Consider the following 20,272-nt stretch of genomic DNA (forward strand, 5'->3'; position numbering starts at 1 on the left):
GATATGAGCCAGGAAAAAAATCAGGGATGAGCAAACACAGGGAGCTTCACTATATTATGTACAATGTTAATGTGTGTAACTGTAGCAACAGTGGTGCACACCCAGTGGCTCGGGAGGCTGAGGCAGGAGGATCGCAAATTGGAGGCCAGCCTCAACGATAGCAAGGCCCCAGGCAACTCAGTGAGACCCTGTCTCTCAATAAAATATAAAAAAGGACTGGGGACGGAGCTATTTTGTATTTTATTTAGAGACAGGGTCTCGCTGAGTTGCTGAGGCTGGCCTCCAACTTGCGATCCTCCTGCCTCAGCCTCCGGAGGTGCTAGTATTAGGGGCATGGGCCACCAACTACCAGCCAGAATCTAATTTTTTGATATTTGTTCTGGGCGATTCTTAGGTACATCTAGGGAATCTGATTTGATTTCCTAGTATTGCTGAGACTGGGTTGCCCAGGCAAACAAGTGGCATGCCTCTGTCCCCTGTCACCACGCTGGTAACTGCTTGTGCTGAAGGAATCCTTTGAACTGTCACTCTCCTGGCCCAGTCAATATTGAAAAGAAAGCGTCTCAGAATCTGGCTCTGGAGACCGTTCCCTGGTCACAGCAGCTGCCCTGCACCTCGGGGGGCCTGGGGTATAATGGCACACTGTGGGGCCTGTCCCTCTGTGGGGCCTGGTTACCAGGGGCCTTGGAAATCATTCCAATTGCATCCATAAGGTTTTTGTTTGAGGTTCAAAGTGAGCAAACTCCTGGGTCTCTTTTGTATGAGCTGGGGGAGGGGGTGGGGGAGGGGAGGGGGGGAGGGGGAGAGGCCCTGGCAAAGAAACCCTTCTCTGAAGTCACTTCTGTATCCTTGGAGGCGATTCCAACGGTGCATTGTTCAAAGTCTAGAAAAATGCTAACAGGCAAAGGAATCCACCATCCTGTCACCAAGAGGGGACCCTGGTTCTTTCGGGGCAGTATGTATTTCCAGACTTTTTGCATTCATGAGTGTTTGAAGGGGACGATTCTACAGGATGTCAATTGTACCCCCCATTGAATTTGACATAAAAAGCACAGATCGCTTTGCACATGAACCAAGCATTAAAATAAACAGCGTTGCCATCCTTAACTTTTCTCCATAGTTCATCGAGTTACCCGGATGTGTCTGTCCCAAGAAGTGGTTTCCTTTCCTCCTCCTCCTCCTCCTCCTCCTCCTCTTCCTCCTTCCTTTTTTCCAACTGGGGATTTAACCAGGGGCACTCAACTCCCCCTAAGCCACATCCCCAGCCCTGTTTTTTTTTTTTTTTTGAATTTTATTTAGAGACAGGGTCTCACTGAGTTGCTTAGGGTCTTTTTGCTGAGGCTGGCCTCCAACTTGCGATCCTCCTGCCTCAGCCTCCTCAATTGCTGGGATGACAGGTGTGCGCCACTGTACCTGGCCCAGAAGTGGTTTTCAACGTTTTCTTCATTAAAATAATATGGAGAACAGTTTGTTCTGGATTCTGGGTGATGTAATAGTGGGTCAAGGAGTACAAACACTCTTTTCCCCATCTGATTCATTATCAAAGTACAGCCTAACCAATTTTTTTTTTTGGTACCAGAGATTGAACCCAGGGGTGCTTAGCCACAAGCCACATCCCCAGCCCTTTTTTTTTTTTTTTAAATTTATTTAGAGACAGGGTCTTGCTAAGTTGCTGAGGGCCTGGCTAAGTTGCTGAGGCTGGCCTCCAACTTTCGATCCTCCTGCCTCAGCCTCCGGAGGTGCTGGTATTACAGATATGGGCCAGAATCTAATTTCTGATATTTGTTCTGCGGGATTCTTAGGCACATCTAGGGAAGAAATATGGTCAGCTCGTGGCAGCCAGGAAAAGGAATGAGAGAGAGGGACAGACAGGGATAGACAGAGCCACACCACCGGGGAGGGTACTTCTCCAGTGACCTACTGCCTTTCACTAGGCTCCACCCCCAGTAATGCATTTAGCCTTCAGAGGATTAATCCATGGATAAGGGCAAAGCCCTTGTGAACTAGTCATTGCTTAAAAGCCCCATTTTTGAACCTTGCTGCATGGGGGTACCATGCTTCCAACACACAAGCCTGTGGGGGAACATTCTAGATCCAAACCCTAAGAGCTCCAACATTGCCCAGAGTGTTAGCTCCCTGCCTGTAGAGCAGGGCATGGTGGTGCCCCCCTGTAGTTCCAGCAGCTCAGGAGGCTGAGGCAGGAGGATCAAGGGTTCAAAGCCGGCCTCAGCCAAAGCGAGGCCCTAAGCAGTTCAGGGAGACCCTGTCTCTAAATAAAATACAAAATAGGGCTGAGGAGGGGGCTCAGGGGTTCAGTGCCCCTGAGATCAATCCCTGGTACGCCCCCTCAAAAAAAAAAAAAAAAAGAAAGAAAAAGAAAAACATCAGGCGCATAATAAGTGCTTATGCCCAGAGTAGGAGCTCCTTAAAGACTGAATGGATGAAAGCACAACGGGTCTAGGAACTCGAACGCCCCAGTTTGACAGACTTTGATTGGGCGCCGAGGCCCCGCCCCTAGCCCCGCCCCTGGCCCCGCCCCTAGCCTCCAGTGCGCGCCCGTCTCCTAGCAACGGCCAAACAAAGCCGAGCTGCCAGGGCCTGGCTGCTGCTGTGTCCACCTGCGGGGCTTTTCGCTGCTGTCAAGTCCCAGGGGCAACTGAGGCCAAGGGCTGAGCCGAGGGGCTGCCACCTCGCGCACAGGTACCCCGCGTCTTGGAGGACCCCGGTCCCTATGTGTCTCCTCACTCCAGATGTCCGAGCCCAGCCTCCCAGCCCGGCCTCCCCGCCCGGCCTCCCCGCCCGCCTCCAACAGTCCCCGGGATTGTGTCTCCATAGATTTTCTTTTTTGGGGGGGACCAGATATTGAACCCAGGAGGGGGGCTCACCCCACTGAGCCCCGTCCCCAGCCCTTTCTATTTTTTAATTTAGAGACAGGGTCTCCCTGAGTTGTTTAGGGCTTCACTCAGTGGCTGAGGCTGGCCTCCGACTTGTGGTTCTCCTGCCTCTGCCTCCCCAGCCACTGATATGACAGGCATGAGCCACCGCCTGTGCTCGGCTACCTCTATAGATCTTGAACTTGTCCCCTCAGGCCAGCATCCAATGCCCACCCAATGTCTGGCATTGGGTGGGGTGAGGGGAAGGAGAGAAGGGGCGGGGCTTCCCCAAGGAGGCGGGGCTTCCCACAAGGAGGCGGGGCTTCCCACAAGGAGGCGGGGCTTCCCTCCTGCAGGCAGAGGGTGACTCCACCTTTCTTCTCTCCCAGCCGGGACAGCCAGCCCAGCACCATGTCGCTGAACGCCTGGGAGTGGGAGGATGAGGACGCGGCCATCATGGACCCCCTGACTTCTCTACATAGCTTTTTCCAGACCACCAACGACTGTGTGGTGGAGGATTACCTGGGGACCAGGGTGCAGGAGTACGACTACGAGGGCACCCTCGGCTCCTTGGAAGAAGAGCCCGTCAGCCCCTTTGAGCCTGATGTCCCCCAGGTCGTCCCTTGCAAATTCATTATCTCCCTGGCATTCCCGGTGAATTTTGGTAGGTGGTCAAGCAGAATTCCAATTCATTTTGCAAAAAAAAAGTGGGTTGTGCTACTGAGAAGCAGGTGATGTGCTCCCAGTCAGTCTGCATTTTTTTTTATGGATGCCCGTAGGGCGCGCCTGCCATCCCAGCAGCTCTGGAGGCTGAGGCAGGAGGATCAAAAGTTGGAGGCCAGCCTCAGCAATGTAGCAACTTAGCATAAGTTTTTTTTTTGGGGGGGGGCAAGGATTGAATCCAGGGGTGCTTAACCCCTGAGCCCCGTCCCCAGCTCTTTTTATATTTTATTTAGAGACAATGCCTTGCTGAACTGCTTAGGGCCTTGCTAAATGGCTGAGGCTGGCCTCCATCTTGAGATCCTCCTGCCTCAGCCTCCCAAGTCATAGGATGACAGGCAGATGCCACCTGTGGCCCCAATGTTCCTTTCAAGGTCACATTCCAATGACCTAAGTTCCTCCCACGGGGCTCTCTACCTCTTAAACCATTCTAGAACATTCCAGCAGCCCGCACAGGCTGGTGATCAAAGTTTCAATGCAGGGCCTCTGGGAGGCCCTTCCCATAGCACTTGGCTCCAGGGGGCTGTGGCGAGAGGCCTGCTTTTCCCCCCACGTGGTAAAAACAAAGCTCACTCATTCAACTTAACCCCTTCTAGGAATTAAAGGAAAATATCTAAACATTCTGGAAAAATTCAAGAAACACCCCAAACTGGACAATCACATCGCGAAGCTTCGTCGTTTCTACCACATTGAGTATTTCCTCCTGCCAGATGATGAGGAACCTAAGGTGGTGGACATGGTGATGTTTCCCGGGATGGCCAAGGTGTTCCTGGACTCCGGAGTCAAGGTGTGTGTGCGCATGCGTCCTGGCAAGTAGAATACTATGCACTGCGGCAAAATGTGTTCCAGGGACTCGCGGGGTGAGCATCACCTGGGGCTTGCTAGGAATTCAGGGTCCCAGGCCACCCAGCCCTGCTGACAACCTGCAATCACATGACTTTCTCTTAACTAGATATCTCTCTTTTTTTTTTTTTTTAAATACAGACTATTAAGCCATGGCTTGAAGGTGGCAAATTATGGGTGTCTTGGAGCCAAAGTTTTAACATCAACGTGACGAAGGAATTGCTAAAGAAAATGAATTTCCATAAAATAACCTTGAGGCTCTGGGACACCAAGGACAAGATTTCAAAGAAAGTCAGGTATTACCGATTGAAGGCCGCCAGTTATTTGGAAGAAGCAGGATCTTTCGGTAAGTCAGGCATTTCAGTGTTAACTCTTGAGATGTTTCTGGAAGCTTGGGATTTCTCCCTATGGTTTGCGTAACCCTCATCCAAAACCCTGAAATCTAAAATGTTTCAAGATTTGTAACTGTTGCCTGGAGCAGCTTGGGAGGCTGAGGCAGGAGGATGGCAAGGTGGAGGCCAGCCTCAGCAACTTAGCCCTAGGCAACTTAGCGAGACCCTGTCTCTAAATAAAATATAAAAAAGAGGCTGGGGATGAGGCTCCGGGGTTAAGCGCCCCTGGGTTCAATTCCTGGTAAAAAAGAAAAGAAAAAAAAAAATAAGAAACATGTGTAAGAGAACCATTATTATTTTTTACTTGCAGACAAATATAATTCTCCCCATTTTACAGTGAGCAAAGTAAGGTCATCACTTTGGTTTTCATGGTAGAATTGGAACCAACGGTGCATACTGGGAAGGCGGCTTTCACCCACTTTCTGGCCTGTCTTCTCAAGGGGACCTGTTCTGCCACTGGGGACTTGGGCCTCTCGGTTTTGATCTTTTCCTGGCACAGTTGACATTCTGGTCCAGGCAAAATCCTGCTTGTGGTGCATTTCCTGGGCATGATAGGGTGTTTAGCAGCATCCGGGGTCTTTGCACACTAGCTGTCAGTGATAGCTTCTCACAGTGACCCTTGAAAACATTTTAGACGTTTCTAGATGTCCCCAGGAGGCCAACACTGCCCCCTAGTGGAGATTCACTAAACTACCATTTTTTGGGGGGGGGCGGGTACCCAGGATTGAACCCAGGGGTGCTTAACTCCTGAGCCCCATCCCCAGCCCTTTTTATATGTTATTTAGGGTCTTGCTGAGTTGCTTAGGGTCTTGCTCAGTTGCTGAGGCTGGCCTCCAACTTGCCATCCTCCTGCCTCAGCCTCCCCAGCCACTGGGATGACAGGTGTGCTCCAACACGCGGCTCTTTTTCCATATTTTTATTGGTGCATTGTAATTATGTTTTCTTTTCTATTTTTGTGGTGCTGGGGCTTGAACCCAGGACCTTGTGCATACAAGGCAAGCTCTCTGCCAACTGAGCTCTATCCCCAGCCCCATAATTATGTATAACGATGGGATTTGCTATTACATATTCACACACAGTGTCGTTTGGCCAATATCTTTCCCCTCTCCCTGCCCTTCTCTCCCTCCGTCTGGTTCCTCTCCTTTACTGGTCTCACGACACCCCCCACCTTTTTGATTTTCCTCGGTAGCTCCCACACATAAAAGAAAACATATGACCCTCGATTTTTCTGAGTTTGGCTTGCTTTGATTAACATAACGTTCTCAAGTTCCATCCATTTTCCTGCAGATGCCATAATTTCATTTTCTTTATGGCTGAATAAAAATATCATTATGCTCAGCCACAGTGGCACACACCTGTCATCCCAGAGGCTCAGGAGGCTGAGGCAGGAGGATGGCAAGTTGGAGGCCAGCCTCAGCCACTTAGCGAGGCCCTGAGCAACTCAGCGAGGCCATGTCTCTAAATAAAATTTTAAAAAGGGGCTGGGACTGGGGCTCAGGGGTTAAGCACCCCTGGGTTCAATCCCTGGTACCAAAACCAATAATAATAATAACAATAAAATAATAAATTAATAATAAAATGATAATAAATAAAATAACAATAAGATAAAAACCCCACTCCATAGTGTATAGATACTGATACCATATTTTCTCTATCCATTCATCTGTTGATGGACACCTAGGCTGGTTCCATCCATGGTTGGGCTATTGTGATTTGTGTTTTTCCCACTAATAAAGGCCGTGCATATTCACTTCGTAAAAACAACTTAGCAACAGAGTACCAAAAGGAGAAAAAAAAACAATATCGCATGATGTCTCTCCAGAGATGATCATCGTTAATAGTTTCCTGTGGGGTCTGGAGTACCTGTGGTTTCAAATCCTGCCTTTGGTCCCAGGATTCCCAATATACACTCTTTGTTTCTTGGGAGTGAAGGAACGCTTTAAGAAGTCTGTTTCAAATTACAAAGAAAAAAGGCAATTTATTCAGCAGGGTAATTCATGAGCCAGAACTTGTTAGCACAGTGGTCTATTATTTTTTGGGGGGGTACTAGGAATTGAACCTGGGGGACACTTAACCACTGAGTCCCATCCCCAGCCCTTTTTATATTTTATTTAGAGACAGGGTCTCACTGAGTAGCTGGGGACCACAGCTAAGTTGCTGAGGCTGGCCTCCAACATGCCATCCTCCTGCCTCGGCCTCCCCAGCTTCTGGGATGACAGCCCTATGCTCAGTCTCATCTACCTTACCTATTACTTCATGTCCATCATGAGTCAAGCGATGGTCAGGTAGAGGGTCTGCAGGAGGTGCCTCTAACCGACTGAGTCCAAGTTCCTTTCTCCCGCATTCTAGAGGAAGTGAGACGTTTGGTTTTAGATCAAAGAAGACAGTGCGATCTGAGCCAGGAGAAAGCCAGCCTCCACAAAGAGGAGTGGGATGAGGAGCATCTCTTAGGGAAACCAGAAAAAGCAGAGAAACACTCAAAACTTTTTCCAGGTGAGTAGCAGTACCTTTGTGGAAAAGCTGTGAGTGAGATTGTGTGTGGTGGGGTAACCCTCGATGGAGCCGCTGGGCCGTAAACGTGCACTGCAATCCCTCCCATGTAGCGGCAGGTAAAGGTGCACTGCAGTCCCTCCCGTGTAGCGGCAGCTGAACGTGCACTGCAATCCTTCCCATGTAGCGGCAGCTAAAGGTGCATTGCAGTCCCTCCCATGTAGCAGCAGCTGAAGGTGCATTGCAGTCCCTCCCATGCAGCGGCAGGTAAAGGTGCACTGCAGTCCCTCCCGTGTAGCAGCAGCTGAACGTGCACTGCAATCCCTCCCATGTAGCAGCAGCTGAAGGTGCATTGCAGTCCCTCCCATGCAGCGGCAGGTAAAGGTGCACTGCAGTCCCTCCTGTGTAGTGGCAGCTAAAGGTGCATTGCAGTCCCTCCCATGTAGCAGCAGCTGAAGGTGCATTGCAGTCCCTCCCATGTAGCGGCAGGTAAAGGTGCACTGCAGTCCCTCCCATGTAGCAGCAGCTGAAGGTGCATTGCAGTCCCTCCCATGTAGCGGCAGGTAAAGGTGCACTGCAGTCCCTCCCGTGTAGCGGCAGCTGAACGTGCACTGCAATCCCTCCCATGTAGCAGCAGCTGAAGGTGCATTGCAGTCCCTCCCATGCAGCGGCAGGTAAAGGTGCACTGCAGTCCCTCCCGTGTAGCAGCAGCTAAAGGTGCATTGCAGTCCTTCCCGTGTAGTGGCAGGTAAAGGTGCACTGCAGTCCCTCCCATGTAGCGGTAGCTAAAGGTGCATTGCAGTCCCTCCCATGTAGCGGCAGCTGCCCGCACCAGGGTCCATCCTGCAAGGCCCCCGCCCTGCGCTCTTGCTCCCTCCATCAATTTTATTGTTGGTTCTTTTTCTTTAATTTTCATCTGTTGTATGACTTGTAAGAAACGTTGCTGACCCTAGAAGTGATAGAAGTGGATTTATAAAGAAAATTCGGCAGACACAGAAAATTAGTTAAAAAGGAAAAATAATCATTCCACCACCTATGGCCATCCGTGTAACATTTTGCTCAGCATAGGAAAGCAAACTTCTTTGTGTTTTTCTTTTTTCTTTAATTTTAAAAATTTGTTCTTTATAGCTCTCCATGACAGAGTGCCTTTTGACATATCATGTATATGGGGGTGTAACTTCCCATTCTGGTGGTTGGACCCCCAGACCCTAGATGAATATGAAAGCAAATTTCTCATCTATAAGATGAGGATGCATGTCATATTACTGTATTCTGAGATCACTAATATGTTATCACATGTACTTTCCTTAAAAAATTTCCTTAAACATCTTACTATTCCCTCTGCTAATAGGAATGAAAATTGCTTAATATTCCCAATAGATTTTTTTTTTTGCATCTGAAGAGTGCCCAGGTCTACACAGTACCAAAGTGGACAATTTAATATGTAATATATTTTCTTCTTTTTTCTCTGTGAAGGCTTCCATTTGTCCAAATAATTAAAATGAGTCTCATCCACATATTCATTATCCATGCACTTGGTAATGACTAACAAACCTTTTTTGGGAAAATATTTTTAAGTTGTCAGTGGACTTTTATTTTATTTATTTATACATGGTGCTGAGAATCGAACCCAGTGCCTCACACGATAGGAAAGTGCTCTACCACTGAGCTACCACCCCAGCCCCCAAATTTATTTTTCGGGTTGCTTACCACACACCTGGCCTTCTGCCTCAAGGCTGGCATTACAGAAATGTGTAAGGGGGTCCCTGTTTCTTACTGAATCAGCATGGAATAAGAACTTTGGTGACACTTGCTAATATTATCAGGTTCTCACCAAGCAGAGCCTGAAATCATTTCCAAGAACAACGAGGACTATGAAAAGTCACCCAAAATGGATGATCTTTCTTCAGTTCGGTAAGCATGGTATCCTTTTATTTTGTGGGTGGGGTGGGAAGAGATCCCCTCTTGGACGGGACCTGTTACAACTCAGGGGAAGTTTTCTCTTTAATTTAGTAATTGTGGTTAAGTTGGAACTCGTGCAACCCAGGCAAAATTAAAGAACACAGAAAGAAAGAAAAGCTTGTGTTTATATGCACATGTGCCTCAAGCATGGTGGTCTCTGCATGCAGTCCTCAAAATGGTCACCTTCTGAGGTGCAATTTTTTTTAGAGGGAGATACTAGAGATTGAACTCAGGGGTACTTGACCACTGAGCCACATCCCTTATTCTTTTTTTGGTATTTATTTAGAGACAGGGTCTCACTAAGTTACTTAGGGCCTCGCTTTTTCTGAGGCTGGTTTTGAATTCATGATCCTCCTGCCTCAGACTCCCAAGCCTCTGGGATTACAGGCATGTGCCCCCACAACCATATGATTTTTTTTTTAATCTTCATTAATTTTTTTCTCTTTGTGGATTTTCTAGACGAAGCCCTTCAAGAACACCAGTTGTTCCTTTGGCCGGGGCAACAATGTTGGAGATTAAGGAATTTATTGAGAAAAAATCATTAAACAGCTTAACAGACATATTAGAAAAACAAAGATCTCAAAGTAAGATCGAGTGAGATTTTGAAATTTTATAACTCGACTGCAAATTATAAAATATGTCAAATTTATAATGTTAGAATAGGATTCTTTGATATCTTACCAAAAGTTAGACACTATGCTATATGTATTTTCAATGTATTCATCCAATCCCTACCATCCACCAATCTGTCCATCCACCTATTTATTATTCTATCTAAGGTCCATCCACCTATCCATTATTCTATCTATCCATCCATCCATCCACCTACAAACCATCCATCCATCCATCCATCTTTTATCCATCTATACATCCATCCATGCATCTAACCATCTATCCTTCCATCCAAACATCATACTATTCTACCACCCATCCATACATCCACTCATCTATCTATCCATCCATCCATTTATCCATCCAACCATCCACCTATTTATCCATTCATCTATCCATCCATCCATCCATCCATCCACCTATACATTATTCCATCTATCATTCCATCCATCCATTAATCTATCATTCCATTCATTTATCTATCCTTCTATCTACCTATGCATTCATCCATACATCCATACATCTTCTATCCATCTGTCTATCCATCTATACATACATCTGTGATTATAATCATCCATATATCCATCCATCTAACTATCTATCTATCCATTAATCTGTCCTACCATCCATCCATCCATTCATCCATCTTCCCATTCATCTATCCATCCACCCATCTATTCATCATCCATCCATCTATCCATCTCCATACATGTATCCATCCACCCATTTATCTACGTATTCATCCACCTATCCATTTATTCCTCTACCTATTCATTCATCCATCCATTCAACTATCAATCCATCCATCTGTTCATCCATCCATCCATCCATCTATCCATCTATCCATCAATCTATCCATCCATCTATCCATCTATCAAACCATCCATCTATCCATCCATCCATCCATCCATTTGTCTAACCATCCACCTATATACCCATCCATTCAAACATGTATATATCCATCTATCTATTCATGAATCCATCCACCCATCATTCTATCTATCCATATACCCATCTATTCATCTATTCTTCTTTCCTTCCTTCCATCCATCCATTCATCCATCCACCCACCAATCCATCCATCTACCTCTCCATCTATCCATCTATCTACCCATTCTTCTATTTAACTATTGATCCATACATCCATCTATCCATCCATCTATTCATCCATCTATCTATCCATTCATCATCTATCATTTATTCATTTATTAACCCATGCACCCATCATTTCATAAATCAATATAACCATACATCTATTCATCCATTCATTCATCAATCCATTCATCTATATATCCATCCATCCATCTATCAATTCATCTGTCTATATACCTGTTCATTCATCTATCCTTCATCCACCCATCCATCTTCATCAGTCCATCAATCCATTTATACATTGATCTATCCATCTGTTCTTCAATCCACCTCAATCCATCTATCCATCCATCCATTTATCCATCCACCATCCATTCACTGACCCATCCATCAATCCATCCACCCATCTGTCTATCCATCCATTCATCCATCTATCCTTCCATCACACCAAACATATATATCCATCCATCAATTTATCTATCCATTGATCCAACTAATTATCCATCATCCATCATCCCATCCATCCATCTGTCCATTCATCCACCTATTCATCTGTCTATTCATCCATTCATTTATCCATCTCTTCATTTATCCATCCATCCATCCATATATCTAGCCATCCACATATCCATCCATCCTCCTTTATTTCCATCCTTCTATCTATCCATACAGCATCTATTTACCATCTATCTCTCAATTTATCAGTCATTCCATTGATCCATCTATGTATCCATACATCTAACCAATTATCCATCCATCCATCAATCCACCCATCTATCCATCCCTCCTTCCATCCTTCCATCCATCTATCCATCAATCAGCTGATCTATTTATCTATCCATCAATCTTTATATTCATCCATTTATCTATCCATGTATCTATCCATCCATCCATACAGTAATCTAGTCATCCATCCAAATATTCATCTACCTATCTATTCATCCATCCATCCAACCAACCATCTATTCATCTATCATTCCATACATCCATCTATCTATCCATTTATCAATCTACCCAGCTATCTATCTATCCATCCATCCATTTATTTACCTCTTTATCCATTATCTATAATACCATCCATCTATCTCCATCCATCTGTCCATCAATCCATCTATCTATCCATGCAAACAATTATCATCCATCAATCCATTTGTCTATATATACAACCATCTACCCATCCATTAATCGATCTGTCTATCCATCCATCTATACATCTATATATCTATCTATCCATCCATCCATCAGTCTGTGTATATATGCATGCATGCATCCATCCATTCATTCATCCATCTATCCATTCATCCATTCACCTATCATTCCATCTGTCCTTCATCTATCCATCTATCTATCCATCTAGCCATCTAACTATCCATCTATCTTTCCACTCATCCATCCATTATTTCATGCATCCATCAATCCATTCTTCTATTATGCATCCATCCTTCTATCCATTCATCCACCAAACTATCTATCTATTTATTCATCCATCTCTCTATCCATCCATCTATCCATTCATTAATCTATACATCCATTCATCTTATCTATTAATCCATTCATCTATTAATACATCTATCTATCTACCCATTCAACCATCCAACCATCCATTCATCCATGTCTCAATCCATCTGTCTATCCTTCCATCCATCTATTCACCCAACTCTTTATTTATTCAACCATCCATCCATCTGTCTATCCATCATTCCATACATCATTTCCACCCATCTATCTATTCCTCTGTCCATCTATCCATCTATTTATCCATCTATTCATCCATTCATCCATCCATCCATCAGTCTATCCATCTATCCATCCATCTATCTATCCATCCATCCAACCAATTATCCATTGATCCATCTGTCTATCCATCAATACATCTATTTATCTATCCATCGATCTCTCTATCCATCCATCCATCCATCCATCTATCTATGTATCTATCTATCCATTCATACATATATCAATCCATCTGTCTATCCATTTATTCATCCATTATTTCATCCATCCATCTGTCCATCTATACTTCTATTCATCTACCTATCCATCTATTCATCCATCCATCTATATATCCATCAATTCATTCATCCATCCATCCATCTTTCTATCATTCCCTCCTATTTTCCATGTATCTATTTATCATCTATCAATCTATCTGTATATCATCCCATCAATCTATCCATCCACCCATGCAATCATGTATCCTTCCATCCGTTCTACCATCTACCCATTTATCCATCCATCATTCCCTCCATTTATCCATCTATCCATCCATCCAACTAACCATCTACCTATTTATGCATCTGTCTATGTATCTATCCATCCATCCATTACTCCATCTATCTATCTATCCATCAATCCATTCTTCTCTCTGCATCCATCCATCTATCCATCCATCTATCCATTGATGCATCTGTCCATCCATCCCTCTCTACATCCATCCATCCATTTTTTCATCCATTCATCTGTCCATATGTCAACCCATCTGTCTATCCTTCTATCCATTCATCCATCTGTCTATCCATATACCCAAACAATTATCCATCCATCCATTCATCAATCTATCCATGCACCAAACTATCCATCCATCTGTCCATGCCTCCATCCATACATCCAACCATCTAGCTATCCAACCCATCTATCTATCTATCCACTGATCCATTACTACATTCATCCATTAATCCATTCTTCTATCTCTGCATCTACCCATCCATCCATCCATCCATCCGTCCATCCATCCATTAATCTATCTATCATTCCCTCCATTCCTTCATCCATTTTTCCATCCATCCACCCATCTATCCATCCATCAATTCATCCTTCTATCTACCTCTGCATTCATCTATCCACCCATACAGCCAGCCAGCCATTCATCAATCATCTGACTATTTATCTATCCATTGATTTTTCTATCTATCCATCTATCCATCTATTTATCTATCTATCCATCCATCAACCCATCTGTCTATGCTTCCATCTATCCATCTATCTATTCATCTATCCAAACAATATCCATCCATCATTCCATCCACCCATCTATCAATCCATTCATCTATCCATCCATCCAACCACTTAACTATTCATTCATCTATCTATCTATCCATCCATCCATTACTCTATCCATCTATCCATCAATCAATCCATTCTTCTATCTTCACATGTACCCATCTATTCATTTATCCATCCATCCAACCAACCAATTATTCATCTATCCATCATTCCATCCATTTATCAATCCATTCATCTATCCATCCATCTATCCATCCATTCATCCATCCATCCCTTCATCTATCCATTCATGCATTAATCCAACTATAAATCCATCTGTCTATCCCTCCATTAATCCACTGATCCATCTATACATCCACTCATCCATCATTCTATCTATCAATCTATCTATCAAACCATTTTTCTGTCCTTCCATCCATCTATCCATCCATCCAATTATTCATCCATTCATCATTCCATTCACCAATCCATCAATACATGCATTTATCCATCATCTATCTCTTCATTCATCAATGTATCTATTCATTCATACATCCATTTATCAACCCATAAGTCTGTCTATCCATAAATCTATCCACCCACCCATTTATCCTATGAATCCATCTGTCTATCCCTCCATTCATTCATCAATCCATCATTCTATCCATCTACCCATCCAGCCATCTATTTGACTATCTATCCATCCATTCATCAATCTATTCATCTATACATCTATCTTCCATCTACACATTCATTAATCCACCCAACTATTTATCCATCATATATCTCTGTCTATCCATCAATCCATTCATCTAACTTTCCATCCACTAATCATCTATAAATTCATTCATCTATTCATTAATCCATTAACCTGTCTATCCATTCATCCATCTATTAATCCATATTTCCATCCATTAATTCATCCATCTATCAATCTATTTGTCTATCTATCCATCCTTCATTTAATGATCCATCTATTCATCTATCCATCAATCCAACCATGTATCCATCAATCCATTCATCTAACCATCTATATATCTACTTTTCCATCCATGTATGAATCCACCTGTCTATCCCTTGATTCATCCATTGATACATCATCTATCTATCCACCCATTCATCCAATCATCCATCCTCCATCTATCCATCTATTGTTCAATCCATTCATCTATCTATCCCATCCACCCATCTAACAATCCATCTATCCAATCAACCATCAATCCATCCATCTATCCATCCATCCATCTATGATCCCTTAGGTCTACCCCTAATTCATCCATGGATTCATCTATCTGTCATCCATCCATCCAACCATTCATATATCTATCCATCAATCCATTCATCTTTCTATCCATCTATACACCAATTAACCCATCCCTCTATTTATCCATCCATCTATCTATCTATTCATGTATAAATCCACCTATATATTTATCTATCCACCCACCCATTAATCTATCTATCAATCTATTTGTCTATGTATCCATCCATCTCTCCATCCATACATACAAGTTTCTATCCATCTCTCCATCCATGCATCAATCCATCCATTTATCCATCCATCAATCTCTCTATCCATCCATGTATTTATCCATCTACCCATCTATCATTACATCTCTATGCATCCATCCATCCACCCATGCAACCAGCTATCCATTCCTCCATCCACCCATCTATCCATCCATCCATGAATCATCCATGTACTTATCCATCCAAATATCTATTATCCATTCATCCATCCATTTGTCTATCCATCCATCCATCCATCCATCCTTCCATCCATCCTTCTATTTGTCTACCCATCTCTGAATCCATCAGTCTATCCCTCCATTCAACCCTCAATCCATTCATCCAACCATCTATCATTTCATCCATCCATCTAGCTATCCATCCATCAATCTATTTGTCTATGTATCTATCTATCTATCTATCCATTCATCTATCATCTATCCATCAATCCATCTATCAATACATCTGTCTATATATCCATCCATCTTTCTATCCATCTATCTCTTTATCCATCCATTAATCCATCTGTCTATACATCTATCCATCTTTCTATCCATCTATCTCTTCATCCATCCATCTATAAATCCATATGTCTATCCCTCCATTCATCCATCTATCTATGCATCCATTAATCCATTTGTCTATCTATCCATCCATCAATCCATCCTTTTATACATCAATCCATTCGTCTATGTATCTATCCGTCCATCGTTGGTCCATCTATTAATCCATCTGTCTATCTATCCATCTCTCTACCAATCTATCTATATATCCATCTACTTATAAATCTATCTAACCCTCCATCCATGAATTTATTCATCTATCTATCCATCCAGCCATCAATCCACCCATCTATCCATCCATCTGTGAATCCATTCGCCCATCTATCCATCCATCCATCTATTCATCTATCCATCCATTTATGATCCCATAAATCCCTCCATTCATCAATCAATCCATCTATCTGTTTATCCATCCATCCATCATGCCATCCATCTATCCATCAATCCATCCACCTATATATCTATCATTTCGTCTATACATGCATCAATCCATCCATCTATTTATCCATGAATCCATTATTCTATCTATCCAACCATCATTCTGTCAATCTATCTATCAATCCCTCTGTCTATCTCTCTATCTATAATCCATCCACCTATAAATCCAACTATCCTTCTATCCATTCATCTATCCATCCATTATCCATCTATCCATTCATTAATCTGTTCATCTATCAATCCATTAATCTACCCATCTATTCATCTAATGATCCATCTATCCATACATTTATCCATCCTTCCATCCATCCATCTATTTATCCCTCCATTTCTTAATCGACCCATCTATCTATTCATCTACCCAACCACCATTTTATCCATCCATCCATCAATCCATCTGTCTATCCATCCATCCATCTATCTATATAACTATCCTTCCATCTATATATCCATCAATCCATCCATCTGTCTGTCCATCAGTATATTCATCTATCTATCCATCAATCTATTCATCCATCCACCCACCAATCCATTCCTCTATATATCTATTCATCCATCTATTGATCCATCTATCTATCCATCTCTCTCTATGCATCCATCTATTTATCAATCCATCCATCTGTCTATATATCCATCCATCTATAAATCCACCTGTCTGTCCCTGTATTTATCCATATATCCATCTATCTATCATCCATCTAACCATCTTTCCATCTAGCCATCCATCATTCCATCCATTCATCAGTCTATCAATCCATCTACATATTCATCAATCATCCATCTTCATATCTATCTATCCATCCACCCATCCATCCATTTGTCTATTTATCCTTCTATCCATCCACCCATCAATCCATCTGCCTATCCATCCATCCATATCTCTATTCATCCATTCATCCATCTATCCATCCATCCACCTATTCATCCATCCTTGTATGAATACATCTGTCTGTCCCTCCAGCCATCCATACACCCATGTATCTATCCATCCATTATAACCATATATCCATCCAGCCATCCTTCATTCCATCCTTCCATCCATCCATCTATATATCCATCAATTCACCCATCTATTTATCCATCCATCTTTATCTCTATCTATCTATCCATTAATCCATTTGTCTATCAATCCTTCTATCCATCCACCCATCAATACATCTGTCTCTCCATCCACTCATCTATCCATTCATCCATCTAACCATCCATCCACCTATCCATCCATCCTTCTATGAATCCATTTGTCTATCCTTGATTCACCCATCTTTTCATCTATTGAATCATCCTTCTATCATCCATCATTCCATCTATCTACCCATCAATCCATTTTTCTATCCATTCGTCCATCTATCCAACAACCTGTCCATCTATCCTTCCATCTATCCTTCCATCCATCCATCCATCCATCCATCCATCTGTATATCCATCAATCCATCTATTTACCCATCTCTATCCATGTATCTATTTATCTATTAATCTGTCTGTATATCCATTCATCCATCCATCTTTCCATCCATCCATGCAACCATCTATCCATCCATCCATTCTACCATCTATGCATCTATCCATCCACCAATCCATTCTTCTACCTACCCATCAATCCATCCATCCCTCCAACCATCTACCTATCTATCCATACACCCATCCATCAATCTATTCTTCTATCTATTCATTCATCCATCTATCCATTCGTCAATCCATCTGTATATCCATTTATCCATCCATCTTTCCCATGCTTATCAACCCATCTGTGTATCTTTTCATCTGTCTATCCATCTATCTAACCAGTTATCCATTCACCCATCATTCCATCCATTCATCCATCTATTCCTGTATCCATCTATCCATCCATTCCTCTATGTATCCATCCATCCACCCAACTATCCATCTATCATTATACCCATCTATTTATCCATCTATCCATCAATCTATCCTTCTACCTATATATCCCTCCATCCCTCCATCCTTCCATCCATCCATTCAACCATCTACCTGTCCATCTATCTATCCATCCATCCATTTATCTATCCATTTCTCCTTCCATCTATTAATCTATTCTTCTATCTTTGCATTCTTCCATCTCTCCATCCATACATCCATTCATCTACCCATCCATCCTCTATCAACCCATCTGTCTATCCATCCAACCAATTATCCATCCATCAATCAATCCATCTATCCATGCATCCATCTATCCATCAATTCATTTTTGTACTTATCCATCCATCAATCTCTCTATCCATGCATGTATCCATTCATGTATCTATCTATCCATCCATAATCATCCATCTACCTATCCATCCATCCATCTGTCCACCCATCCATCCATCAATCCATTAATCTATTTACCCACCTATCCATTGATCCATCTATCCATGTATCCTTCAGTCTGTCTATCCATCCATCCATCTCTCTATTCATCCATCTATCTATCCATCCATTTCTCCTTCCATCTATCAATCTATTCTTCTATCTCTGCATTCATCCATCAATTCAACTGTCTATCCATCCATATCTCCATCCATCCATCCTCTGTCAACCTATCTGTCTATCCATCCAACCAATTATCCATCCATCAATCCATCTGTCTATTCGTGCATCACCTATCCATCTATCCTTCAACTCATTTATGTATTTATCTATCTATCCATTGATCTATCTATGTATCTATCCATCCATTCATCCATCTCCCCATCCGTCCATATGTCCATCCATCTATCAACCCATTAATCTGTTTATCCATCCATCTATGGATCTATCCATGCCTCCTTCAGTCTGTCTATCTATCCATCCATTCATCTCTCTATTCATCCATCTATCTATCAAACCTTCCATCTAACCATCTATTCATCCATCATTTTATGCATCCATTCATCAATCTATCTGACTATTTATATATCCATCCATCCATCTATCCATCTATCATTTTACCCATCCATTGATCCATTAATCTATCCATCCATCCAACCCTCAATACATCTGTTTATCCATATATTCATCCTTCCATCTTTCCATCCATTCATCCATCCCTCCCTTCATCTATCTATGCATTCATCCATTAATCTTGATCCTTGTATTCATCCAATTTTGATCTATCCATCCATCTATCCATCTATAAATAAATCCATCCATCCATCCATCCATCCATCCATCCATCCATCCATCCATCCATCCATCTAATCATTCATCTATCTATCCATTCGTTCATCCATCAACCCATTCATCTCTCTATCCATTCATCCATCTATCCATCCATCTCCATTTATCTATCCATCCTTCCATCTGTCCATCTATCCATCCATCCATCCATTCATCCATCTACTATCCATCTATCCATCTTTCTGTCCATCCATTTATTTTTATCCATCCATCAATCATTTATTTTCTATTGATCAATCCATTTGTCTATCCATCCATCTCTCTGTCTATCCGTGTATCTACCCATCCACCCAACCATCCATTTATCCATCTATCTATCCATCCATTCATCCATCAATATTCTATTATCCCTCTCTCTGTCTCTGTTCATCCTTTTATCTGTCCTTCCATCTATGAATACACCCATCCATCAATCCATCCATCTATTTATCCATCCATCCGTCTATACATCCATCTATGTATCCATTCATCTATCCATCCATCCATGCATCCTTCCTTCCATCCATCCACCCATTCACGTATCCATCCATCAATTCGTACCTATCCATGTATCTGTCCATCCATTTATCCATCCTTCCATGTATCCATCCATTCATCTCTATCTACTCATCCATCCATCCATCCATCCGTCTATCTACTC

At 42.7% G+C, this 20,272-nt stretch overlaps 1 protein-coding gene across 4 annotated transcripts in view; it reads left to right on the forward strand.

The window, feature by feature from the left end:
- Positions 1-2,601: 2,601 nt before the first annotated feature.
- The window catches only part of Cfap92 (cilia and flagella associated protein 92 (putative)), a 40,188-nt gene continuing 22,517 nt past the window's right edge, over positions 2,602-20,272 (forward strand). For all 4 annotated transcript variants that reach the window (XR_013431499.1, XM_078033916.1, XM_078033917.1 and 1 more), the window contains exons 1-7: positions 2,602-2,700; positions 3,263-3,537; positions 4,190-4,380; positions 4,578-4,782; positions 7,178-7,321; positions 9,145-9,232; positions 9,740-9,864. Coding sequence is in view for 3 of the 4 variants with exons in the window: in XM_078033916.1 (XP_077890042.1) it covers positions 3,285-3,537; positions 4,190-4,380; positions 4,578-4,782; positions 7,178-7,321; positions 9,145-9,232; positions 9,740-9,864 (1,006 nt within the window). In the remaining variant the exon portion in view is untranslated. The remainder of the gene's footprint in view (positions 2,701-3,262; positions 3,538-4,189; positions 4,381-4,577; positions 4,783-7,177; positions 7,322-9,144; positions 9,233-9,739; positions 9,865-20,272) is intronic.

Source organism: Ictidomys tridecemlineatus, chromosome 16 (genome assembly GCF_052094955.1).
Source record: "Ictidomys tridecemlineatus isolate mIctTri1 chromosome 16, mIctTri1.hap1, whole genome shotgun sequence".
NCBI lineage: Eukaryota > Metazoa > Chordata > Mammalia > Rodentia > Sciuridae > Ictidomys > Ictidomys tridecemlineatus.